The sequence below is a fragment of the Chelon labrosus genome, assembly GCF_963514085.1.
Source record: "Chelon labrosus genome assembly, chromosome: 13".
In the NCBI taxonomy this organism is placed as follows: Eukaryota; Metazoa; Chordata; class Actinopteri; order Mugiliformes; family Mugilidae; genus Chelon; species Chelon labrosus.
The window spans coordinates 18,676,858-18,703,263 of record NC_140346.1 but is presented as its reverse complement, the minus strand read 5'-3'; the positions used below and the strand labels follow the sequence as shown (position 1 = coordinate 18,703,263).

Sequence of the window (26,406 nt, the reverse complement as noted above, 5' to 3'; positions counted from 1 at the left end):
TCATTAATTAGAGGCCAAAAAAACAAAGAAGGCTCTAAAAAAACACTAATAATCACATTTGAGAGGAATAAAACATGTTCACTTTCTTACGTAATCAACTAATCTAGTTAGGTAGCTGACTACATTAGTTAGGAGACTAGTATATACATTCGGTGCATCATATTGTCCTTTTAAAGATGCACAAGCAAGTGTAAAGCAGATAACAACCCCCACCTAATCAAATCAAGACCAATGCATACTCATTAGAACAGTGAAGCACCCGGCAGTACGATCGACGTCTTCTTCTTCACCACAATAACTGAAACTTTATATTTTGACAGGTTTCAAGCTGCTATTAAAATGTATAAGAAGAACTGTGTATCTCTGCAAATCTATGGCCTTTAAATTTAGAGACCTTGAACGCCTCTAATGGTCCGCGCACTGAAAGTCTAAGTGTGATTGTGGTGGCTTGTGAAATCCAATACCACCAGATAATGATGGCAGAGCCAGTGGTGATCACTGATGGCTTTCTTTTCCAGAGGGAAATTTGTGGTTGGGAGTAGTTTGCACTTAAAAGCATTAAAACCCACTGACGGGTAGACGAGGTGAAGTATGTGACCCTAGGATGCATGAAGCCATGTATGAGTGCTACCCTGACCGTAAGAGGTGTGATCGTTGTCTTTCACTCTCTCCTTCGTAGTCACTGTGAACCAGCTCCAGAATCTAAGCTACAACAGTAAAGCTTTTTACATCCCATGGCGTCGTTTTCCTCAAATGCACACAACGCGAAGCATATTTTGTACGTACAGGGGGAAAAAAATGCAAATATAATATGCACACACTCAGACAAAATTGATTCGTAATATGATCCTGTTATTCTATTTACAGATTAACGACACAAGTAAACGATAATGATAATTACTGTCCTCATAAATTCCACATTATTTCCAGGAAGTGTAATTTGGGGTGAGTTGCAATAATATCAGTTTAATCTATGACAACTTGCCAGTCATTTAATATAAATATACACCGCTGCAGTTTAATAAAAGAGGAATATATATTTAGTAAGATTACCAAGATTTGGTACGGTAGACCCTGAATGCACGATTTAAATTCTCCATTTCAATGTGTGTGGCCGCTCTCAGTGGTAATGCATGTGAAACCTGACTACTCACTGATAAGTCTTTTCATAGATTAATGGTGTTTGGTCGGGATAACTACGTTTTATCGCCGAGTGAGTAAGCCCACAAACGTAGCAGATGGAGGGAGTAAAATAAGATAAAGACTGTGAGTTTGGGAAAGAGGCAACAAGCGGCTAAATTTGCAGGGTGCTGAGGAAAGATGGAAAAAAAAAGAAAGCAAGAGAGAATAAATCCCTGAATCTACTGTCGTTTCATCGGTAGACACTCACAGTTTCTGGGATTGTGCCGATCACTTTCTACCGTGTCTGTCCATATCTGCCCACATCTTGGTGATATAGTCTACAAGCTGTTTCTGGAGACAGATCTTCTCCCTCCATGGCCACTGGAGGAGATGGATAGTCTATAATGGTCTGCTGATGCACTGGCCCGCTGCCAACCAGGGGGTGGAGCTCCATGGCAAGCAGTTGGTTTCACACCTCAGCAGAAGAGGAAATACAAGAATAATTGAAAGAGAAGCACTACTGTAAATATACTGGACTGTAAATCACGCATGAGCCTAGAAATAGCGTCTGGGCGTGTGTGCAAAGATGGAAAACTTTCAAAGATACTCGGATCTTTGTGCGAAGCCTGCGACGTGTGAATACATTAAAGGAGTGTGAAAAATAGAGATATTTTGAATAAATATGTACAGTTTTATTAAGTGACATTTTTCTAGTGTTTCCACAAGGCAATGTTTTGAACACGTAAACTGTAAAAATATTTTTCCATATAAAAAGTGAAACACGACTGACACACAAAGCATACATTTGCGCATGACGAAGCAAGGCAATTTTGACTAATGGAAAAAAAAAAAAGACAGCAATCAACTTTGAAACTGACAAACTGAAACCAGTCTCTACTCCAGAAAGGCCATATGTTTTGCTGATGAGACATACAGATACTCTTATCAAAAGTGTTGTAATCCACGCACAGTGACAGTCACTGCCAAGTAGTGGGAGTGCGTTATATGACTTGGCATACGACACAAGAGTATGGGTACAGTGTAGTGTCGTATTCTTTGTGACCTACTAACCTTCACATCTTCAACTGTTCCCTGTTGTTTTCATATTAAGTTAATACATGTCTGTAGGACATTGCAGCATACGGTGGATAAAAAATGTCTTTATTACACTGTGGTACAGCCAAACCACCTTAAATGAACCCCCTGAACATTAACGTCGTGAGGCCACGCTGCTCCTCACAGAGACGTTAGCAGCTTTCTCTCTCTCTTTGGACAACTCCATCTCTATCTTCGCCTGGATTTTGTCCCAGTCCACATCAACCTGTAAGAGACACGGAGACTGAGATGAAACGAAATTAGATGTGTGGGCGGCAAAGCTGAAGTTAAGACTGCGAGCTGTGCGAATTCACCAAGGCTAAGCGAGCTGCTGCTAGGTGATCGATAAATCCTTCAAAAATTGTGGAGCTGCCCAAGCTGGGGTGAGTAACTAAAGTAAAGTAATAAGAAATGCAACACATCACCCTTGTTATTGAGAAATTACTTTAGTAAATTGTCTGGATTTCTCATTTCTTACTGTGTTATCTGACAGACATGACATGGCCGCCTTAAAAGTGTAACATGTTTTAATGTATTCTCCCTAGTTCTGATCACACTGAGGCTTTCTTTGCAGAGATAAGCCCCCGACTAAAGCTTTCTTTATACTTTTGCAACCCTTAGATTGCTCCCTCAAGCAATCTTATATTAAATAGGTTCAGTGGGGGAGATTCCTTGTTTTTGGTTTAATTCAGGTTTTGGATCCTCTGATTTCACGGCAAGCAGGAATCAATCCCTTTTAACCTGAAGCACTCTGAGTATATAAGCCGTACATAAAACATTCAAAAACATTCAGGAAACTATTAGAAATAGACACCATCTACAGCTAAAAAATTTTCTCTATGATGATAGGCTGTCTTGACTTACCCCCTCAGAGTACTGAAGGAATCTCTTATTTGTCTCCTTCCTGCCAAATTTCTGTAAGAACTTCCCTCTATAGGCCAGTACAGTGTCCACATGGGTCTTGTGTTTGACTGCCAGCTCCAGTGCCCTGGACACAAGAAGACAAGATGCAGACAGTCATACTGTACATAGATCCTGTATGGACAGACATGCTTCACTTTTAGCCTCTCATACCTAATTTTAGATCTTATCCTAAAAATAACCCTAATGTTGCCAGGAAAATGCATCCTCCAAACCTACTCATATTTCCCTCTCCTTCCAGCTCAACCTTCACACATGCACACACACAAACAGAATGATCACCTCTCCCAGCTGAAAAGGTCAATGTTGACTTGTACGGCCTGGTAGATGAGGCCAGCTTGCAACAGAGTGGCCTCAGCCTCCTGGACCTGACCACTGAACATCAGCATGTGGGCCAGGGACGACTCTTTGGACGGCTGGTCCTTTATAAAGTTAATGTACTGCACCCTAGGCAACTGAAAGAAGATATGGGGGAAGAGGATATGCAGAGAAAAAAAAAAGTGAGATTGTTAATGAGATATCTTATCTTTCTGACATTTTTCATTCGTCAGTATCATTGAAGTTTCCATTAACTAATGCTATTACCTCTCCAATGGCAGCATAGGCCATCTCCGCTGCGGTCAGCTCCCTGTTTGCCATTGCCATACCGGCGAGACACGCCCACAAGGACTGGTCCTAGGGATATTAGGAACATAGAGCAATTAGAGCATCTCTCTATATGACACACTGAAATTGCAGATACATTTTTGAATGCGTTTCCTATTTTTATCTTGTTTTTTTGCAATGTGTTTCTACAGTGGTTTTATTTATGTGGTGTAAAAAAAATACTTTCTTCCAATTTTAACCTATTTTTACTTTTTAGACCAAAAAATGTGGCACATGGAAAGATTTAGACATTCATCTACCTGTAAAAACTTGATTCACTGTGGTAAAAGTAACACTCAACAAACATAGGCCCCTCTAAACACATGACAAAATACCAGGAGGACAATGTAGACTTGTGGAAATGGTAGACAAATAAAGGTGAAATAGGGAAGACCAAGAAAAATGTTAACATTTTACATCTGACGTGCAGAAAGGAAAAGCACATGACCTGCAGGAAGGTCTATCTGACAAGGAAGTGGTGTACACTGTTACACTGCGTAGCGCTGATACACAAACCGGGTCTGAATTCAACCTCAACACAAAGAAACATTTATACATAGTAAGAAACAAGTGCTGAGGAGAGACTAAGTTAAACTTGAACTTGAACAGAGATAAGTTTGGAAGTTTGGGAGGAAAATGGAGCAGAAGAGAATGAAAAGAACATGTGTGTGCAGCCAGTGGCACAGGAAACTTTAGAGGGAATAACGGATTCCACTAAACAGCGGCACTTTCTGGATTCAGATGTCATGCAGTCAGTCAAGAATGTGAAACTGAAAAGATGCTTGCATCATAAAATCCACCGTGAACTTCTGTGAACAAATGCTGAGGCTTTTGAGCGGCACTTACAGTCCCCTGACTTGAACCTCAATGGAAGTCAACCTACGTGCAAGTCAGCCTCAAAATATCTCCCATTTGAAGTGACCAACAAAGAAACAGAGAGGGTGAAAAACCTAAAGACTCTTAGATGGATACAAAAAGCATTCACAAGTGATTCCTGCCAAGTTGTACTGTTAGGTTTTATTTAAAATGCAAAGTCAGTTCCAGGCAGCAATAAACAATGTATGACAGAGATGGCTGATTAAAAGTAGTCTGCGGTGTGTGTATGTGTGTGTGTGTATGATGGTGTCATTCTAACTATAAAGGGGACTAATAAAGACCCCAGTGCATCCTGTTGCAGGATGCACTGGGGTCTTTATAGTCCCCACTGTTTCCTGCCCATATCCTGACAGGCCTCATCGAAGTCATTCTCCAAGTCTGTAAAAAAACATGCATGACAGGCACAAAAACATAACAAAAAAAGGAGACTTTCGCCGTACACATCTATGAATGTAAACAAATGCGTCACCACTTTATTCCGTGCAGCTGCATTAATTAAAGTTTAGCCGTAACCACCAACAGTTGAGCAAACTGCACTTCAGAGTCACCACTCTGTAATTTCCCCTTTAATCACTGTCCATCACCAAGACAAACAGCTCTGATCGGAAACAACAAGTAACACTGACAGTGACTGGTTGTGGTCGAAGAAACTTGATACAAAAACGTCTTAGATGGTACATGTTATCTGCTGTCAGTTATGTTTGTGCATATATCCCTAAACTATTTCATGTATCCACTCTTATCAGGTGAGCACTTGCTGACAACAACAAGTGTCCTTCTGGGAAATGCCACACTGTCACCGAACTCTTACCAGAAGTAGGGGGGGAGGGGTCAAGAAAAAAAAAAAAAAACTCTTAAAACCGGTGCCTCTCTCCATCCCTTTTGTTCCACCCTCCTCTTACCACTAGTCGTCCATTTCTCCAGGGTTGTGGTTATTGCAACATTGCCCAAGCAAAATACAGGCTCACACTGTGTTCAGTGTGCATGAGTATATATGTTTGGAGCTTCTGCACGTGCATATAGCAGAGTGCGCATTTATGAGTGAGGTCTGGGGGAGGGGGGGTGGGGTGGGGGGGCTGAGTCCGGTAAATGGTGTCACCAGGCTAATTGAAGGCTAATTAAAACCTGCTGGTCTGGTCCCATAAACTTGTCTGCTGCTTTCTCATTTCTGTCTCGCTCTCTTTCATACATAACGTACATGAATGCACGTGAATCTAGACTGTGGTGGCGCTCCAGGCAATGGGATATTTCACGCTAGATTCAAAGTGTAGAAGAAGAAATTACATAATCAGTGCATTCTGTGATTTTGTTAGGCTACCTAACATAAAGAAATACTCAAGCGGATTTCACATTAATAGAGATGTGTCGGTGTCTTACTTTGGCGAAGCGGCAGAGGCGTAGCGCGTCCTCCCAGCGTGCGGAGGTGCTGTATTCGTGCAGGAGGGCGGGGTAGGGCAGTACACTGCTGTACACCAGTGAGCCGTCACCTTGCCTTAATGTCACCTTGGTGCCAACGTAGCTCAGAATGTGGGGTGCACGGCTGAACTCACTTTGAACACACGCAAACACGTCAGAGTTAAAACAAATACATGCGACCACATCCTCACAGTTTGTCGCAGAAAAGTCTGTGTGCAAGTATTGACAGAAGGCATGGCGTTCTTTCATGATATCCAGCAAATGCTACGCTATAACTAAGTAAAACAATTATTTGTTAACGTGTGCAGTTAATGAATTGGGCTAATTTATAATCCAGCAATCAACTTAATGACTATTTCACCAGTTTGCATATGTGCATGAGTGTGTGTGACAGTGTTTCTTATACTAGGGGTAATTTGTGGCAGCCCACCACATATACAGTTTTGCTGAATTGATGAAAAAATATACTGACAGTGCTACTTCTGTAACTTTCACTGTATTTGCTCCAACCTGCCATCCATCACAGATATCCCAAAAACACATTCAGAAAAGCGCAGCGTTCGTTGATTTATTAGCTCTTGCCATGTGGTATTTGGTGTTCCCCAAATTTGGCTGCTTAAGCACCAAAACAGTAAATGCAAACCAGGAACATATGAACACAAAACAAACTGTGCAACCAAATGTTCACATTAGTGTAGCAGACAAGCAAAAGTAGTTCAGGACGGCCAGTACGGACAGTGCAGGCACTCTGCCTTAACACCTCCTGTGCTGGCTGAAGCTGAGGACTTTTGGACAGTCTGACAGCTGCTGGCAAAAGTGAGCGCCTAAAGCAGTGAGTTATACCTTGGGGAATGAGCTGGAAGGTGCAAAAAAAAAAAAAAGCTGCCTCTATCTTTCTTCTTTGCTCTTATTTTACATGTTTTCCTGTTACGTCTTAGAATAAAACTGTGAGGGCACTGAGGCATGGCTTTTGTACGACTTGCAACTTGTAAGAGCTTTTCGTTTTACGATAACCTGCTGCTTCCGTGATAGTAAAACGCTCATCATGTTGAAGAGAATCGGCTATTATCACTACTGAGCGTGAAAGCGAAGGACTGCACATGCCCACCTGCTGTCCTTTATGTACAGAGTTTTTGGTAGTAGTTCCTTGTCAGTGAAGACAACACTCGGATAGTACCACACTGTGAACTGGTTGTCTTGGATTCCACACAAGATGTTCGCAGCATCATTCCACGCCATACTGTGAACCATGCTACCTGCAAGACAGAACACACACACAAAAACCACCTCATTCATCCAGCGTTAGCTACACTTGTGTATAAAAATAATAAAGAGAGCCACTACACATTTTGCCAAGTGAGTTCCTTCCTCCCCGGCTCACCGATTTTGCAGATTTTGGGTTCTCGGCCGAGATGACGCACAGAGGTTAAGTAAAGGTCACGGTTCTTGTCTACCAGGGCGATTTTCCTCTCAGTGGACGGACCACACTGATCCAGGGCTATCTCCACCACATCCAGCTACATATAAATGCAGACAGACACACACACACACACACACACAAAAGCACAAAGGTAAGAGGGAACAGAGGAGTAAATGATGGAAGGAGGACAAAAGATCAGGAAAAAGAAAGGAAGGGGGAGAGCAGTTTGTACCGTGACCCAACTGCCTTTCTGCCAAGCGTGTGTGTATATATATGAGAGAGAGAGACAGAGAGACATAGAGTGGGTATATGTGTGCGTGAACCTGTGTGTGTTTTTGGCCGGAGCTAGCTGGCTTTGGTGCAGTAACTTGGAGCTGTGGAGTACTGGCAGACAAAGCCATACTGACAAACAGTAACTACTGCTACTTCTACTTCTTTTTCTTTACTTCTTTTTGTCCCTTTCCCTCTCGGTTTCACTCAAAATCTCTTCTACCATTCTTTTCGCGTATCTTTATCGTTTCTTCTCCTTGTGGATGAGTGTAGTAAAGACACCCAATCTCAAAATACATTTCCCATGAACTATGTATATACACAGATAAAATTAGCCTGCTGAACAACAAGGAGAAAAAAAAAAAAGCTACTTCGTTTAAAAGTTAATGTTTAAAATCGGCATCCTCACGAGGCGAGTCGGGCGGAATGCCATAAGGAGCATGGCTAGGTCTAGCTAGCTCAGGTATCACAGAACAATATTGTTAGGGAAAATGTTTTTAACATCTATTTTGATGCTTACGTTAACATAACATATTTGGATAAGTCACACACACAGTTTCACAAGCATTTGTCTGTGCATGCCCTAAATAGATATAAGTCTAATTTACACTGCAATTCTACAAAATTATGGTTCAAGCTAAAAACAGACTATCCCCTAGGAATTATACTGAAAGTAATTTACTAGTTTGCCTAACTCACAAATACATTTTCACTCTCTAGTTTTACTCAATGACAACACATAAATTTCTTGAATAAACAAGTAAATTAGCAAATTTGCACTGTTGACCAATTTCGAACAGTATTGACATTCCTGACATTTGAAGCAGTAGGGACAACCACAAAGTCTATCATACTGACTGTCTGACCACATCAGAGGGTCCCCAAGCTTCCAGCTGTTTTGCAAGGACACACATTAACTTCACGGTGACACTTTTTCACTGTATCAGGATATTAATAAATAGTATGGCACGTATAAAGGACAGAAGGCTGCTAAGATGTCACTGGATACATCAGGTTAGGTTAAGATCAGCAAGAGCGAATTTTATCAAAGCAATCTGTGCATGTCAACACTGGCTGCAGAGGGGGTCAGGAGTAAAAACGTCGATAAGGGTCCTTCCCATGCCTCAAACTGTAGTTATTTTGGATTGAAACCTGTCTTTATATTTAACGTTCACTACACAAAATAATCAGAACTTCTCAGAAGACACAATCCTAAATTGTGTTTCTATCCTGACTAAAACTGACCTTATTCAGGCTCATTATGTTCTGTGAACTATTTCAGATTTTCTCTCTAAACCTTCGATTTCTGTTACTCGCTGGTTCCTTTCTGACACAGTAGATCAATTAACATTGAAAAACTCTTCCCCCGCAACTGTGTCATGAATATTTTACTGAAAAATATCATTTGGAATAATGTGTCTGGACTACATGTAATAGTGAAACTAAACCAATGAGTCTCCAGCGACTGTGTTTTGAATAAAGAAATCTTGAAACCATTTAGTCAACTCAATATGACACGTTTGGTAAAAAAAAATCATGATCAAGGACTACACACCTTATGAGTCAAAGGCTTCCCATCACCAAGGGCTTTTCCAGTCAGGGCGTCAAAGAGAAGGATGACTGACAGGGGGGGGGGGGGGGGGAGAAAAGACTGGCATAGTTAAAGAACAGCCGGTAGAAAATTACTTTTACAATAGTGACATAGCGATCCCCCTCACCTTTTTCATCACTCTTGTCTCGGATGGCAATTGTGTCGTTACTAAGTGAGACACCCTGGGAGTTTAAGATGTCAGCTCTCATGCCGGGGAACTTGGGGGAAGATATCAATCGACCCTCATAAGAGAATGTATACAACCCCGCTCCATCCACCAGGAGAAAGTGTCTAAAAGCAGGAGACAACAGTGAAGTACGTGTGTTGCATTATTGTATATAAACCTATATGTGGGTGAGCGGGGTAGCAAGGGGAGGAATAAAAGGTGCAAGGAAGGAAATGCCATAGATAAAATGTTAAAAGTAAAAGAATCAAGAGACAATAACAGTTAATTAACTGACACAAGCAGGTAATTTAAACACTTACTGCACATCAACACTGTGTTAACTTACTCAGGGAGGCTCATCGAGCTCAGCTGAGATTACAAAATGGCCAGTAATCTATTTAGCTCTATGCTAAGTGTCAGGGACACTGCACTGGAGTATTGCACAAGAGCTACTCCATATTAATCTAATTTCCCCCAGTGGTTTCACTCTCTGCCTTATTGTATGACAGGGCTGGCTAGAGCTAGAGTGCAGTGTGTGTGCTTGGGTTGGCTGCTGCTAAATGAGTGGCCAGTGTGGAGTAATGAAGCATTAGAGAAGCTGATAGATGATCCAACAGCCTGCTCTTTCTTTTGTTGCAGTGCTCCTGAAAAAAAAAAAAAAAAGAAAGAAAGACTCACTTTTCTGCTTGTAGGATAAGGCTGACCGTTCCCTCCTTCAGGTCAAAGATGAGAGGAGTATTCCAGTTTCTTGAGCTGGTGTGAATAAACAGCACAAACGCACACAAGACATTTAATAATTAAATGATCAACGGCTACACCTGATGTGACCGCTGATCAGGCAAAACATTAAAGCCGCCTATGCAGCCCCATACCCAACAAAGTGTGATGGACTGCATGTTCTGAAACCTCTCAACGTTAATGCTGGACCACACTGACCAGCGTTCATTTCCCACGTGAGCCTTGGCTGCTCATGACCGTGTCAGCGGTTCACCTCTTTTCTTTGCTTGGACCACTTTTCATAGGTAGTGACCACTGCAGACTGGGAACACCCAACAAGAGCTGCCCGACCGCGTTGTAAAAGTCGCTCAAATCCTTCAACTCGCACATTTTTCCTGTTCCTAAGGAAAAAGTGTTCACTTCATGCGTAATATGCCGTCCCTCACTGACAGGCTATTATGAGTGTAATTCACATGACCAGTGATTACGATCAGTGAGTTATAATGTTCGATTGGCGTGCAAAAAGATTGTAGTCAGTGTTCTTAAGTTTTCCATGTCCATAAAGTCAAGTAAATATTATTCTACCACATACACAAAGGTCATCTGTTAACATTAGCCTTACACGAATCAGCATTTCTCCCCAAATCACATCAAGTTTGTTATTTTTTTTTCATTCGTTAACTAAATTTATAGGGGCAGATTTTGCAGGCTTTTCCACGTGACACTGAATCCCATTATATTCTCGTTGGATTAAAAGACAATCAACAGGCTGTGGTCAGAAATAGCGAGCATATTTTGCATAACACCATGGGATTCTCAAAGTACAAGATGAGGAAATTCACAGCTGTGTGAACAGGAGATGAGAGAGTCAGAGGATACAAGAAAAGGAGAAATGGAGTACTGACTTGTAGACATAGCACTGCAGGGAAGTGGCGACCACTAGGTGACCGTAAGCCAGAGAGGCTTTGATGACTCGATCTCTAAACTCCAATACGTCCACAGCATCGTTCAGCACATTCCTCACCTGAGAAAGAAGGAAAAGAGTGGTGTGCAAAAACAAGAGCAGGATTCGTTTGACCACACAGAACTGATGGAACAGGCATACACATTATACTACTGAGTAAACAATTAGCATTTAAACACACAAAGGGGCAGACACTGGCTTCACAGAGGGCTGAAAACAGTCACGTACACATTGGAGTGTATTTATTCTTAATATACACAGGAAACTGTGTACAGTATGTCCAAGTATACATAGGTCAACTGTGGTAGGAGAAAGCAGTTTTTACTGTTTTAAGTGTGTGCGTGTAGCGGCCAGTGCTCATTTTTTCACCTGCATAGATAAATACTTCCCTCTAGCTCTCTCTGTGAATGAATGAGAGGGCCTTTTCCAGCACCAGGTGAAAGGTGGGGTTATTTTTACAGCTTTACAAATCTTCCTCCTCTGCTCCCTTCAGCAAGCCAAATTTACATGCAACACAACCAGGAATAAAAAACATTTGACCGCAAGGTGGTAAATTTAGCTGGCCGATTCACAAACCACTGGCAGATGTGCCGTTTTAAAACGGACTGTGAGGAGGAGAGGGGGAGGAGGGAGACAGAAAAGCGCCTGCAAGGCTGAAAATAAATGGCTGATGACCCGACTTTGTTTGGTTTACACAAACTGCACTTGGTGGAGATGTCTATGGCAAATGAGTGGACATGTGTGTTGGCACACATGTTTCTGTAAGTGTGCGTGTGTATCCCTGTCTCAAAGTATACAAGTGTCTGTGTGTGTGTATGTACATTTGGGTGTGTTAACCGCATGTAAACGCTACCTTGTGGTTGGTGTGAGTTTAAACAGTAGAGAATGGTGGAACGAGGGAGGCTGCTAGACAGGCTGGTCATTGTCACTGAAGGGCTGCACATGGGCACATTGGGAGGGTACTACTATAATATATAGCCACAACTAGCCGAGGCCTGGGACACATTTGCTTCTCCACATAGACTATTCACCAACCTTAGTGGTTAACCTCTCTTAATCTTTGGCTAAATATCAATTATCCTTCCTCCCAGACAGGTTTATTTTCAGTGATATTTGTTTAAAAAACAAAGCTTTAACCTGTTAAATCGTAACTCTTACAGCAGACGAGGAATCAGAACATGGCTCCCTTCTCTACCTGCATGGTTCTCCTCTTGGTAAGGGTTATCACAAAGTTCTTCCACTCCCAGTGCTGCTCCACCACATGGGCGAAGATGACATGTCCGTTGCCGCACGCTCCGGCCAGCTGGGTGCCGTCTGCAGACCAGGCTAAGCTGAACACGCTGCCTGTGTTGGGTTTCTCCAACGCATAGGACCACTGGAGGGAGGGGTGAAAGAAAGGCATGGAAGAGAGAGAGAGAACAATATTGTTAATGGCAACAGATTTGTATTTACAAGATTAAACAAGTTGTAGGGCAGTACACAAAGCAGATGCAATTAGAAGTTTAGAGGAAAGAAAGGGTGAAGGTCAAGAGTTCTGCATGTATACGTGTGTGTGCACACATGTAAACTCTGCTAGAAAGACAGGGGCCCAGTCAGTCATTGAATCGTGATGAACTGTGAGACAGTGAAGGAGAGCCTGGGCCTGCCAAGTCCAGCACTTGTGCTCATAAACATGCACTCTGCTATCCTCATCTATTACACACATTGGGGGGACAGGGAGGGTTTATATGTAAGAGTTTATATATGTTCCCCAAAACCGAAGCCAAAAGATAATTAGTTGGACCTCTCCCTACCAATAAGAAAACGTTTAAAAATGGCCGAGCTTAAGAAGGATGGGGAGAAAGACAGAGAGCTGCTGTGCTGCGTCAGCTTGCACCGACTCTGACAGGCACTTATGGCGAAAGACACAGCAGAGAGAGATGCAGCCCTTTACTATCTTTAAGACGAGACTACCCTTCTCATTTTTCATCTTCTAAGCTTTCCCTCTTTCACTCAGGTATTCCTTTTTTCTATTTATTCATCTTTACCTTTTTCTTTTTGCGTTTTTTTTTGTGTGTCCCTCAAGTATTCACAACAACGGTCAAGGCCATTAAGATGCAACTCTGTGTATTATTAGGTTAGACTGAGTGGATCCTCTGTATTCCAGGATGATCACTAACAAGGTCAGGCAGTAGAAACATTAGCAGAGTATGGTACGCTAAACAATTTGTTGTTGCCCGCTGTGCACACCTGGCATCCTACTAGAGCATATTTAATTACATAATGGGCCCTTTTGCTACCAGAATCAACCTGCCTGACGTTCCCTCTTACCTTGAGCCCAAGCGGCTGTCTGAGCTGAACTGGGATAGCCGTTTCTCAGCTGTGTTCTTCCACACAAGTGCATGCATTCACACTGCAAACTGCTTATGAAGGGAGAAAAAGTGCTAATGTTAACCTAGCCCTGCCTGCTCGCCTGTGATGGAGAGACAAGTGTGGTGCAGCGGGCCAAGTGCTGCGGTGAACCTTGGAGCAAAGGCCTCAGTGTGTTCCCTGCCTCATACACATGCAGCTGCGGGATGTGAGGTGTATCGTTATTTCCTCTTCGTTGCTTCTGACGGGACTAGAGGTAACAGTCGGCAGGCTACAGGTTACAGGCCCACTGCTTTGATCTTTCCCCCCCACTCCTGGTCCCCCTGTCTGCCTCACACACACACACCGCTCAGCTGGTTTTGGTCAGCACCCTCCCACCACTTAATGTCATATCAGGACCCAAAATAGCTGCAGGAAAAAAAATACTTTCCCTTGTGGACAAGGGGTAGTTTGTTAAATGAATTTTTATTTTACTCCCCGCCCCGCCTCCCATCTTCCTTTTGATTTCTGCAGCTTCAAGCTTCCTTAAATATAAATTACAACAGGAATTAGCCTTTCTGTTTATATAGATTTTTTTCTCTCTATTCCTAACCCTGAGTGGAGTTGCGCTTGCGTGAGCTCCATGCCAAGAATCCTGGGGCAGCATTTACAATAACGAGAGAGCTCATTTATTCTTCTACTAACATCTTGAGATGGCCCGCTCTGTGTTAAAGCACCCCAGGGGGCAGAGAGAGGGGAGGGATGGAAGAGGGATGGATAGATGGAGGGTCAGAGATTCAGCTGAATGTATACACCAGACTGTAATGAAGCAGGACATATGATATCAGCCTGAGGAGCACTGCTGGATCTATGCTTACCTAATGCTTTTAACACATTGAGCTGTTTGACTCTTTCTAGAGCCAGCCGGTCCGCCAGCAAGCGAGAATGTGTGTGCGTGGAAAGGGGAGTTGTCTTAGCGCGTACAACACTTGAGCAGATTTGGGTGCATGCAGCTTGAGTAAATTAAATTAAAAAAGTTTAAATGCAGTTAGTATTGGAGTATAACAAGACAACAAAACTTCTGTGAAATCTTATGTGTGTTTTTAAAGGGAGATATTAAATGTGAGTTCACATTTCCCTCTAGTGAGTGCCCTGGGTCTGTTTTTATGCTGTGTCTACATGTGTGTAAAAGAGGTGAAAATCCTCAGGCTTGTTAGGGTTGTCAGCTGGCGTCTGACTATGGGACACGGGGGGGATTCCTATTGCTCTCCCGAGATGGATGGACCTGGCCAGGTACGCAAAAACCTTTTCCAGAGCAGCATTCAGATACAAGTTCTCTGCAATGCTCTCTTCTTCGTTTGCCTTTCTTTGGTTTATTCCCTCTCTCCTTTACAGGTGAAGAGCTCCGATATCGTGATAACTGGATGCCTGGAGAGTTAGAAGAACAACTGCATCACAATGTTCTTTACTGAAAAAGGCTGAAAATGGGAATGACTTTGGACTTGTCCCCACTAAGGCAGAAACAACAAGACAGAGAACAACCTCAAAAAGCTCCTCTTCAGTATCATCAGTTATACTTGGTAAACTAGAGTTACCTCCTGGCGGTTGTACGCTTCTGCAAATCAGTCAAGTTTAAGTTTATATCTATGTCTGTCCCGACTAAGTGAAGAGTCTTTCTGCAGAATATTATGGAATTACAGTAAACATTTTAGCTTGTAGATATAAAATATCACCACTTCATCATTATACCAGACCTATTTCCGTGAAATGTTGTCATAATTAGCATATGAGTCATTGAGTTATCACGTCCGCCAGAATGGGATGCATATCCAGATGAACAACCCAAAAACATGCCTCTGGCAAAGACATAACAGCAGAAGGTGTAGGACAGGCACTGCCCTGTATGGTAACTGGCTGCCTATAAAGTTAGAAGAGTAACTGCATCACAGCATTCTTCACTAGGAGGGACCAAAGAAGAATTTACAACAAAATGACTTTGGACTTGTCCCCACTACGGCAGCAACAACAAGACAGAGAACAACCTCAAAGAGCTCCTCTTCTGCGACCAAAAACATGCCTCTGGCCACAGCTGTCACTCGTACAAAGGAATAACAACAAAACAAACAACAAACGGTATGGGACAGGCCCAGTTTAGTTACTTTGTCTGGTCTCCTCATGTTTAATTTCTGGTCCTACCAATGTGTAATCAATAATTCTGTTTCACTGTAGCCAGACTAAATTTGAAACTCCACTATAGTAAAATCAGCAGTAAAAGAAAGTTGAGGTCAACCGAAATTTGACTTGAGATTTCTGCTGCTATGGTATCTGAGCAGACGTATGTCATCATTTCTGGAAATACAATTTTTTTCCGTTTCACACTACAAAGTCAGACTGCTGTTTTCAGATTTTGAAAAAAAAAAAATACATCACACTGGTAATAAAGAGGGGTTGGAATTGACTATTATAAGAAGAGGAGAGATGGAGGAGACAGAGAATGGGGAGAGCAGCAGGGGGAGGTGAATCAGCCAGTGGCAGCAGATTTGGCAACTGATTTTATTGCAGCCCAAAGGGGTGGAACTCTACTGGATACTTGAGAATCCTACTGGGCCAGGCTGGAAGGAGATTTAAGATTAGTGCATAGAGATATTATATAGCAAAAAAGAAAAGGCACGCAGACATGCGCAAGGAGCGTGTATGAAGGCTGAAATGAAGATTTAGGAGCGGGATGTGGAAGGCAAGCCTCAGCCCTTATGTAGCTACAGTTCTCTCTGGTCACTGAAAGTTGTCGAGCCATAATGGGCAGCTTTGTGGTCAGGGAGAAGGTGGCAGACATGACGTGTAGTTCTCAGTTGAGGTCTGAATGAGAGAGAGTGAGACCCCTCAAACTCATAATGAGCTTACACAAACAGACCAAACGTACATAGAAGCAATGCATGGCTGTGCATGTAAGTCACACTGCGATGCAGACGAAAAACGCACGCCCACACATCTACTTGTGTCAAAGAACCGTGTATTTATATGACTCAGATGCATGGCAGAACACCGAGACTAACAGTCTAACAGTTGTGATGATCACTTTGAGCGCCAAGCATAACACCCACGTGTGCATCCTGTGTATGCTGACATGTATGTATTTACAGGACTTTGGCGCACATTTGTCATATATACGTGACAGACCCTATGCATTTGACAATGTTAAAATAGCTGTTCAGGAAGGTGAAATACCATACATAATGACTGCTAAAGCAGCCCTACTATCTACCAACCTTCACCATATTTGGCCAGTTGGTGTTGCTATTTGGATGCCTTTTTTTGCAGCTGCAGACCTAAGTGATGATCCCCAGACCCTGGCTTCAGCATACAAACTACCATAGGTCCACAAAGACCTATTGACAGGTTGTGCAGACAACGACACATTTGCGCACACACACAAAGCGCATAAACACTCAAATAAAAACCACAACCAATCTATTGACGCACAGCCTCTTTAAGGAGTGTGCATGCTCTCCTCCTCCTTTCTTCCTCCTCCTCCTCCTCACTCTCTCTCTCTGCGTTTTTAGACATATGTTTACCATTAAGACTGGCAGGTGTTGTGGGCCTGCCCCTTCTCTCTATTGTTGCCCTGTAGCTGCCAGCATGGGGACGCCTGCAACGAGGTTGCGTTAAAAAAAGGTCTACGGCAAGGGCGTTCTTTAAGAACCCCTAACATTATAAGCCAAACCTGTTACTAACGGCACCCTCGACCTCTTACTCTATATGTGCTCTTCTCTAAAAGGGTAAAAAAGGCCATCTCTGCCCTGTTACTTGTTTCTTATCTGGTTTTCCAACAGTGACAACTCTTCGTGGCAGAAAGGGCTGTTTATGATTATTATATACATCTAATTGTGACAACTGCAAATGTGTATGTATTTAGACTTGTGACTGATGGCAAAAATGTGGATTATGCAGCAGGAGTGGTTTGAAAACACTGACAAACTGATAACTTTACTGAAAACTATTACGATTTATTGTAACGGAAATGAAGCAGACCACAGCCAGTATATTCACTCCTCCCAAATTTGAACAGCTACAGTGTTTGAGGATTTACTATATATAGATCATTTGTTGTATATAACTTCGCGACTTTGAATCACGCTTCTTTAAACTGGCTTCAGAGAAGGTCAAGATTTGCCTGGTGCCTGAAACAATGAACTAGCAAAAGCTATCTTGAAAACAAAGCACTGGAAAAAAAAAAAAAAGGTGAAGCACACAGGCTCAAAAGGGAGGAAGAGGGAAAATATAAGAAATGAAGACAAAGGAGAAAAAGAAAGCGTATCTGTGCCATTGATTTACCCCTAAGCCCTCTCTCTCCGCACTACCTGAAACAGTGCTCATGGTTGGGGCTGAGGGGAGTAGGGGGGGGGGGAGTGGGCGGGGGTGGAGCGGAGTCCAGGGAAAGGGTTAATGACACATGTCTGGACTAATAGCTCCCAGTGGAGCTATCTGCTGATTCAGCCCCATTTCTTCACAAGCATTAAATATGTCTGCCCTGACCGCTCTCTGCTCCCCCCAGCACTAATGCTAGTCAACAACATGCTAATCAGAAGAAGGGGGGCATGAGATTTCCAGACGTCCTTTGCTTTTCTAGCCCTTCATCTTGGACACTCCTGACACACTGAAGCAAGCCTCCAGGAAAAACTTCTAACTTCCATTAGTGTTAATAGGTCAAACTGAGTCCATGACCCTTCTAAAAGCCTGTGTTATATGCAGCTACAACACTATTTGGACTGCACTAAATACTGGCAGGGATGTGTAGCGTTATCGAGTCGTTACACCATGCTACATGTTGCTCCACTGCATTACAATATACACAAACTGTGTTGTGACGTCTGCCACTTGAATCTCTTGTGTGACAGCAACACTGTGTTATCTTCTAAAGACATGGAAACACGATAGTGGCAATGTGCGTTTTAAATGATCAAACATCCAATTACAGCTACTGGGAAAGATCCTTCAACACAAGAGAACAAATGAATTGTTACAAGGCTGTGCTTTCACAGTGAATAAGCATTTCTTTCTAAATGGGCTTTGAATAAAAAACTGCATAAAACGGTTCAAATTTTTGCCGTACAAAATACTGAAATTATATTTCTTTTCAATAACATCCAGCCCTACTTTTGGTTACTTTCACTGCTTAGTTGTATATAAGTTTTATCTCATAATTACATAACAGATATTGCCACAAAAGCCACACTTTGTTCAAACTTGCGTCCAATTCGTACACAGGTGAAAGGAGGGCTGCCTTCTCTGTTAGTTTAACACTGTGCTAGTGAGCTAGTGGGAGCCGACCTAGTCCAGGGTTAACAGTCTTACATAAATCAGAACAGATGGCAGACTCTCTGCAAAGCCAGCTGGCTTGAGTTTGCCTGTGTGTCTATGTGCAGGACAGGACCTGGCAGTGCAGGTACAGAGAGTAACTCCCTGCACATAATAAACACAACATGTCTTAGTGTAATGGACACTAGACATATACAGACAAGTATTGAGCCATAAACAGACATGGGGTGTGCATGTATGAAAATGATGACACAAATTCAAGAAAAAAAGTTATTCTAAAACCAATTCCGAAAATGTGTTCAAGAGTGAAACTCAGACAAAGTATTCTGCTTTGAGGAAAGGAGGAGGTCGTTTTGGATGAGGGCTCATCAATCTCTCAGCAGATTAGGAGACCTTGTAAATGTCAGTTTGCAGTGACCCCTCCATGGGGGATGGGGTTGACTACTAGGATAAAGACAAGCTGGTTCTGGCTGAGACCAGGCTTCTAAGATGGACTAAACAATCCAAAGAATCACACCTTTTCTAGATGTGAAGGCAGCCATCTAAGTACTCACATTCACAGTCATCACGTTACTCTGCATTTCACACTATGACAGTTAATTACTTTTTTTGTGAATGTAATCAACAATGGTACCAAATCTATGTTCTGTGCACATGCACATACATAAGTCTATATGCAGTACCAGGTACAAATGAAACCCATATGCATACACAAGAAATGTAACGTGCAATGTGACCGAACTAAAGCCTTGTTTATAATTCTGCCATGTATCTAGAGATACTGGATTTAAGGCCCATGTTGGACTTTTACCGAAATTGCTGTGATGAACAAAAGAGAGACGATGTCTAAGTACATGGTGTGTGGGAGGCAAAGGAAGGGTGAATTTTCTAAGAAAATGCATTTCGGTCTACATAGTGGTGTAGTTTCATTTCAGGGGGAGGTGCATGCCAGGTTACCATGTACAATACACAGAAGAGCCAATTCTGTCTTAAAGCTTTAAACTTCGAGGAACTACATCAGGCAGGTTTATAAAGAAACGAGCATGCTGGGGCAGTCCTTTAAGATTTTGTGAGATTAAGGTAGCAAAATGACACGACATTTAATCATTATCAGCATTGCTTGTTAAAAAATGATTTGTTTTTTTAATCAGGACCATTGTATGAGGCACATATAAAAAAAATCAATCCATCAGTGCAAAATCTATCTAATCTTTACCTCTGTGCTTTTGTGTAACTATGTATGTGTGTGTTTAATGTATTATGCATAACGCATCACTCCTATTTCTCCTATTGTAACATTACAACCTGTAATACACGCATTGTACAGTTTCGAATGCTCAAGTACCAAAAATACACCAGGTGTATTTGCCAGCATTTACTGTACAACGCCTTGCCCAATAAACCTACCTGTGCAATAACAGTCTATAGCTATTATATAAGGTTTATATTCTAAACACAGGCTAAAGTGAGGAGCTCCACAAATCTCTGTAGTGAAATACCCACTTGGTTCGGCTAAAGAGATCCAGAGGCTGGGCCTGAGACGAGCGCAGAGTGGCATAAGTTGGAGCTTTGGCAGCGCAAAGGGAAACGGGGAGAGGGGGAGAGAGAGAGGGGTGAGTGGGTGAGTGAGTGAGTGAGGGGGGAGCAAGACAAACTAGAAGATAGCAAGGGAGAGAGGGAAAGAGAGAGAGAGAGAGAGAGAGAGTGTAATGATCTACACATGGTTTCATGCTGGAGCCTCAACATAGTAACCATAGACACATGCTGGGGCCTCCTGGGACTCATCAGCAGGACACAGCTGTGAGCTGGACAGCAGAATTCTATTAGCACCAACTATGCACATATGCACTTGCAAGCACATGCATGCACACAGACGTGCGCACACACACAGGTAATTTGGGTATTTAAATGCGTTTTGGCATGCTGCATACAACACGTAAGACCCTACTGCACCACCTGATGGTAGGTCAAGAATACACTGGTATTACATGGTCCAATTTAAGGCCTGCGCAAGAAGAAGGGTTTGAAAAATATGCCCAATGAGCCGAGACAACTTTTTATGGGACCCCTATGAAAACAAAAGTGTTTATTTTGTAAGATGTGACTGCCTCCAAACTGCACATCAGGTTTGTAATACGCGTTGGTAACAGCTGATCAGAGTCACCCTTACACCGTGGTCACTTTTTATATAATATAAATCACAAAGGCATTCGAATATGGATTTCACAGAATAAACAAAAACAACAGTCAATACAAACACACAAATTAAACTGCACACAGATGCATGTGTGGTGGCAAGACCATTAGTTTACTGTGGAGACAAACATATTACAACAAATGAAGGAACCAGTCAATAAATTAGTCACTGTCAAAGCATAGCACCATTCTGATCCGCGGCGAAGGCAGCAGAAAGGGGGAGGAACCCTGGGGTGCAGCCAACATTAAACCCTTTCAAATCATCCTCTTTTGGACCTTGGTCCATTGCCTCCAGCCCAGCCCTAGTCCTCAGTAACAGCCCTTAATGAACTCTGCGTTGGCAGTAAAGCTCGAAGTGATACCCCAGTTCCACACATGCTCAGCTTTTCCTTGTTTATGTGCATAACCAAAGTCCTTTATTTGCTCCCTGCCTTCGTCACCAACTATCAACCCTCACTCTTTATTCCGTTTTATCCCCCTTTTCCTCTCTTTCCCCTTCTTTTTTCTCTGCGAGTGTGACATGTTTGTCTAGCTAGTGGAGGTAGTGATTTAGTACTGCTAAGAATGATGACTCTGCCAGAGGGGCTGGCAGGGCACTGTCTCACTGTCATACTCGAGCCATGGGGGGGGTGGAGGGGCTGAGAACTGAGAAGCAAAGAAGAAAAAGAGAGAGAGTCGAAAGAAAAGAGAGAGAGAGAGAGAGAGAGAGAGAGAGAGAGTGAGAGAGTGAGAGTGAGAGAGAGAGAGAGAAGAGAGAGACTTGAGGGAAAGAGAAACCACCGTCTTTTATGGAGACCAATCCTCCAAGCCTCACTGCCTAGGCCAACTTTAAAGGATATATTGGACAGTTCCACACTACCCCACCCCCCACCCCTCCAACTGCTCTTTTTTCTCAGCTCTTTTTCATGCTCCCCTCCTTTTTGGTTTCCAACAAGGCAAGCCTTTAGCCGAACTCTAGAGAGGTGTAAAAGTAATACCATGTCAACAAGTGCCTTTTACTCTAACCCACTTTGCGCGCACACACAGGCACCCGCACACACAAGCTCGCACTAAAAAAATTGGGGTCAATCATCTGCGAGATGGACCTTAGTATACACTGTTCCACAGCATGTGCCAGAATGAGTTCAGCAACACAGAAAACCAAAGCCTGTTCGGCACAAAGGCCCTAGAATACAAAGGAGAAACCATTATCCTCACATTCTGGTAGGGAAACTAATGAGCTTCTTGGGATAACAGATTAAGTCTGCATGTAAGTATTCTTATGCTATTCACACTCTCTAAACTAAGCTTCATCAGGTCTGGAAACTTCATCAGCCTGCGCTAAAATGACTCAGTAAAATTACTCCCACGAAAACAGGGATAAATGTTCGAGGAAGAGAGCTGCAGAGGCCAAGACAAACCCCAGTTAGTTACTCTTTTCAGATCTTGTGCTTTCTGCTTCACAATGTACGGAGGGAGCGTTCTGTTCTTACTACAGCGAGAGAACAGAAAGGAAGAGTGCAGAGAGCAAGGCAAGAAATAGCATGCAAAAGCACAGATTTGGAAGAGGAGGGAGGGGTAAAGCAAGAGGAGAGAGAAAGAGAGAAAGAGAGAGAGAGAGAGAGTAGCCCTACCCAGTTGCCTGGGGAGAAAACTGCTCTGCTGCTGACTCAGGACTCTCTTTGTTTGACAATGCTTCCTTGCTCTTGCTCTCTCTCTCTCTCTCTCTATCCCCCCTCTCTCTCTCTCTCCTTCTGACACACTCTCTCTCAAAGTTACTCGTCTTTTTTCAAACAGTCACAATCTTTTCTAATGTGCACATGCTCTTTTTTTTTTTCCAGGCCTATGCCAATACTTTCGGTTTGACTCACTTTTTTTTTTGTGTGATTCTCCCTCGGCTGTTCTCTGCTTTTCTACTCTCGTCCACTACGTGCGTCCGTCTCTTTTGCTTCTGCTGCCCAAACCAAACTGCACCAAACGTCCCCTTCTCATGTGATGAAAACAGATAACGTCTAATGAATTGAGAGTGCTTTCTTTTGCTTTTTCATGCTCCACTAACGGCAGTTCACTATCAGGACCAGAACCCTGGGCCGTTTCATTATTTTCCAGCAGCGGCAATTTCCAGATGTTGGCTGGACAGTGGTTGGTAGCAAACTGCCGGCACAGGCTCAGGTACTATATGCTCCCCAGTGATAAAGGGGAAAAACTGTTAGAGGCACTAACTGATAAGATTGTCACAACGGATGAGAGTCAACAGCCAAGGAGGGAATAAAGACAGCAATGACACCAACAGACTAACAACCAGTCAAGAGCAATACACTTTCTGGGAGAAAATAATGGTTGGCAGCTATAAGGTTGGCAGACAAAGATCCTATAGAGAATGTGGATGCAGTTAAACAGGGAAGGGATGAGACAGAAACGGAGAGAGACAAGAGCGATGGTGATTCCAGCTAAACATGGACCCGTTCCAAAAGTGGTAATGCTGAGCAAGGCCCTAAGGGGAACCCTGGACTTACCCAGAAAAAAAAAATGAGAGGTAAAGAGGGCCTTGGGGAAAACACAAGGGAAAAGGAGTCAAGAGGGGGAGCAGTGATAAGCACAAGATACTCCGACAAACCCAAAGGGAGGAGGGGAGGCAGAAGCAGCAAAATAAAGAAAGATAGGGAGGGATTTAGACGTATCCTCCGAACGGGAGAAGTCCATCCCTAAAGAGCAAAACATGCTCGCATCTCACAGACAAAGAGGCAATTAGAAGGAAAATTATGCTCCCACATAAGTTCCTAAGACGACTGTACTGGCACAAAGTGGATGGATAAAAGAAGAATCAGTTCATTCTAAAGACAGCGGTCTGCTAGCAGAGAATCACAGCTAGAGATAATAAATCATGTCATGATTGATTACCATTTGGCCGGTGCATGAAATAACAGGCAGTGTCCACAAGTAGATACCAGTGGTTTAACACTTTCACTGTACATACCCTACTCTGGAAAATAACACTACCATTATGAGCTATAACTTTGACACGTTATTTATGGCTACTCACAACAACCCAACACTTTGTGAGGGTGAAAGCTGTTATCACATTGTGGAAGAAAAACTGCAAACATGTATTAGAAGGCAGCATTTTTGTTATTACATATGACAAGGATAACTGTAAGATATAGGGCTCAGCCTTCAGCTAGCATTAAAACCATCTGAGCCTAACTAGGTTGCCTGTTGTTAAGTATAATCTACAAAGAGGGGAGTGGAAAGGACATGGGTGGAAACAGGGGCGGAACAGAGGACGTGTGAACTGGATTGTCAGTAGGAGCTTGACGGTGTCCTACAGTAAGTTCATCCAGTTTATTTTCATTTACACATCAGTTAAAATAGACCAGAAGAAGCAACTACAGCATTTAATGAGACGAACATCTACAGTCATGTTCAGGTGGACATTAACCTTCTTTCTACAACCACTTACGCATCCAACTTCTGAACTTGAATCTGTTCTGTAAGGAAAGCAGAAATTTCTCTTCATTCATCAGTAACTAAAACAGGATGGCAAACAAAATCATTTGCCATCCAAACCATGAAAAGTTTCTATTCTCATCTGTGCACAATATGCAGGAAAGTCTGCACAATTAGAACAACAAAACCAAGCAGCTATTACAATTATGCATGTGAGTAAGGGTGTACAGTGCAGAGAGAAAAAAACAAGTGTACAGAGGAGAAGAAGGGGGAGAAGGGGCGGAGAGAAAGAAGCGAGAGGGTGCTTGCCTGGCACAATGAGTCCTACTTGTTAGCCAGTGACAGTGTCAGGGATCGTGACAGGGTCCAGACGCTAGACACCAGCTGCAGTGCCTCGTAAATAGACTGCTGTCTCGCAGGCACATTTGCACGGCAATGGTTGCACACACACAGACACACACAGGCATGTGGGCACATGCATATACTATGGCAGGCACACAGACAGACACTGACTTATTGTGTCTCCCAAATCTTGTAAAAGGGACAGTGAACCTCTTTGTGTCTTGTGCGCTGTTAAACCTGCTGTAAAAAGAAAAAGCACTCTCCACACAAGGACCCCAAGCTCAACAAGACTGTGCATGAAATAATTAAATATGGATTAATAACTCAAGTTATGTATTTAATTTATGCTCCATGGAAAAACAGGACAAAACAAACTTTGTCATCTGTCCATAGTCACGACAAAACAAGCATTTCCTAGTGCTTCTGCCTTGATGTAAACTTTGTATGCGTGTTTGTGAGTGTGTATGCTCACCCGCTCTAAACGGTGGTAATGGGGGCGGGTAACACATACATTTGCCCTGAAGCATGGGGGAGAAAAAGTAAAAGAGCAGGAGAGAGTTGATAGTTTAGGATGAGAGGAGAGCAGAGCTGGACGGGAGGTGAAGGGGTTAAACGCGCGGGACTGATCCTGCTGAGCCAGCAGCAATACGTTAAAGTGCAAGGTTTCATTGTAGCAGATACAGAATGAAACTCCTTCCCATTAGTCACGCTAGTAACAGAAAAGACTCTTCACACTGCTTAACCCTTACTGCACCGCAAACAAACCACAGCAACAACAAAGGTGAGGCACTTGTAAGTGCTTAATGGTCTCTGTGTTTGTTTGCAAATCCACACGCACGATGACGTTGAAGTAATTACGCTGCGTTGCGCATAAGAATGCAAACTGAATTTTCCTCCTGACATGATGCAAGAAAGGAACGCGTGTCTGAATTCAAACATAGAAAGCGACTCAGATGGAGTGACCTTTGAGGGGGATTTTCTTTTTCTAAACTCTTTTTCTTTCTCTCCGTTCCTCTCTCCCCCCACTCCTCTTCTTGAGCAAGCCTCCCACACCACGCTACAGTACACACTGTCTCTGAGGGGCTTAGGGAGGAGAAGGCAAGCATACCCTTCCTCCAGTCAGAGCAGGGCAGAACCATAATCATCGTAATTATCATCATCATCACACTGCCTTAACCAAGGCACACCACAGCAAAGCAAGTGGTGCAATGATGAAACAATGGAACAAACCAACCACGTAAACAAACCCATAATGGGAGAACGTAAGGTGACTCGGGTCATTACAAAAAAACAGAGGAGCAAGTTGTACACAATTCTGAGTTCTATTCTTAATAGTGAGATAGTTATCATTTTATATTTTTATTTACACGGATATAAAGACAGATATAAACTGTCAGTCTTTCCCAGAACTACTAAAATCCCTGGTCCAGAAGAAGAAGAAGAAGTTGTAATGGTATATATCATATTAATATACCCTCAAAAGTGCATACTAACAAACACCTTACCCCACAGGAGAAGACATGTGTGTTGGCTCAGACCTCTCTCCAGCCCATTTGTTTTAGTGCTCCAGAAAAAAAAAAAAAAAAAAAAAAGAC

General features: G+C 42.8%; 1 protein-coding gene across 3 annotated transcripts in view; it reads right to left on the bottom strand.

Annotated features, from left to right (window-relative positions):
• Nucleotides 1–1,398: 1,398 nt before the first annotated feature.
• Nucleotides 1,399–26,406, bottom strand: part of ift80 (intraflagellar transport 80 homolog (Chlamydomonas)) — a 33,515-nt gene continuing 8,507 nt past the window's right edge. For all 3 annotated transcript variants that reach the window (XM_084558396.1, XM_084558395.1, XM_084558394.1), the window contains 12 exons: nucleotides 12,399–12,578; nucleotides 11,145–11,263; nucleotides 10,201–10,275; nucleotides 9,484–9,647; nucleotides 9,321–9,385; nucleotides 7,457–7,592; nucleotides 7,184–7,331; nucleotides 6,037–6,208; nucleotides 3,724–3,813; nucleotides 3,421–3,593; nucleotides 3,082–3,205; nucleotides 1,399–2,443 (listed from right to left, as the gene is read on the bottom strand). In XM_084558396.1, coding sequence (XP_084414522.1) covers nucleotides 2,333–2,443; nucleotides 3,082–3,205; nucleotides 3,421–3,593; nucleotides 3,724–3,813; nucleotides 6,037–6,208; nucleotides 7,184–7,331; nucleotides 7,457–7,592; nucleotides 9,321–9,385; nucleotides 9,484–9,647; nucleotides 10,201–10,275; nucleotides 11,145–11,263; nucleotides 12,399–12,578 — 1,557 coding nt within the window. In that variant the 3' untranslated portion in view covers nucleotides 1,399–2,332. The remainder of the gene's footprint in view (nucleotides 2,444–3,081; nucleotides 3,206–3,420; nucleotides 3,594–3,723; nucleotides 3,814–6,036; nucleotides 6,209–7,183; nucleotides 7,332–7,456; nucleotides 7,593–9,320; nucleotides 9,386–9,483; nucleotides 9,648–10,200; nucleotides 10,276–11,144; nucleotides 11,264–12,398; nucleotides 12,579–26,406) is intronic.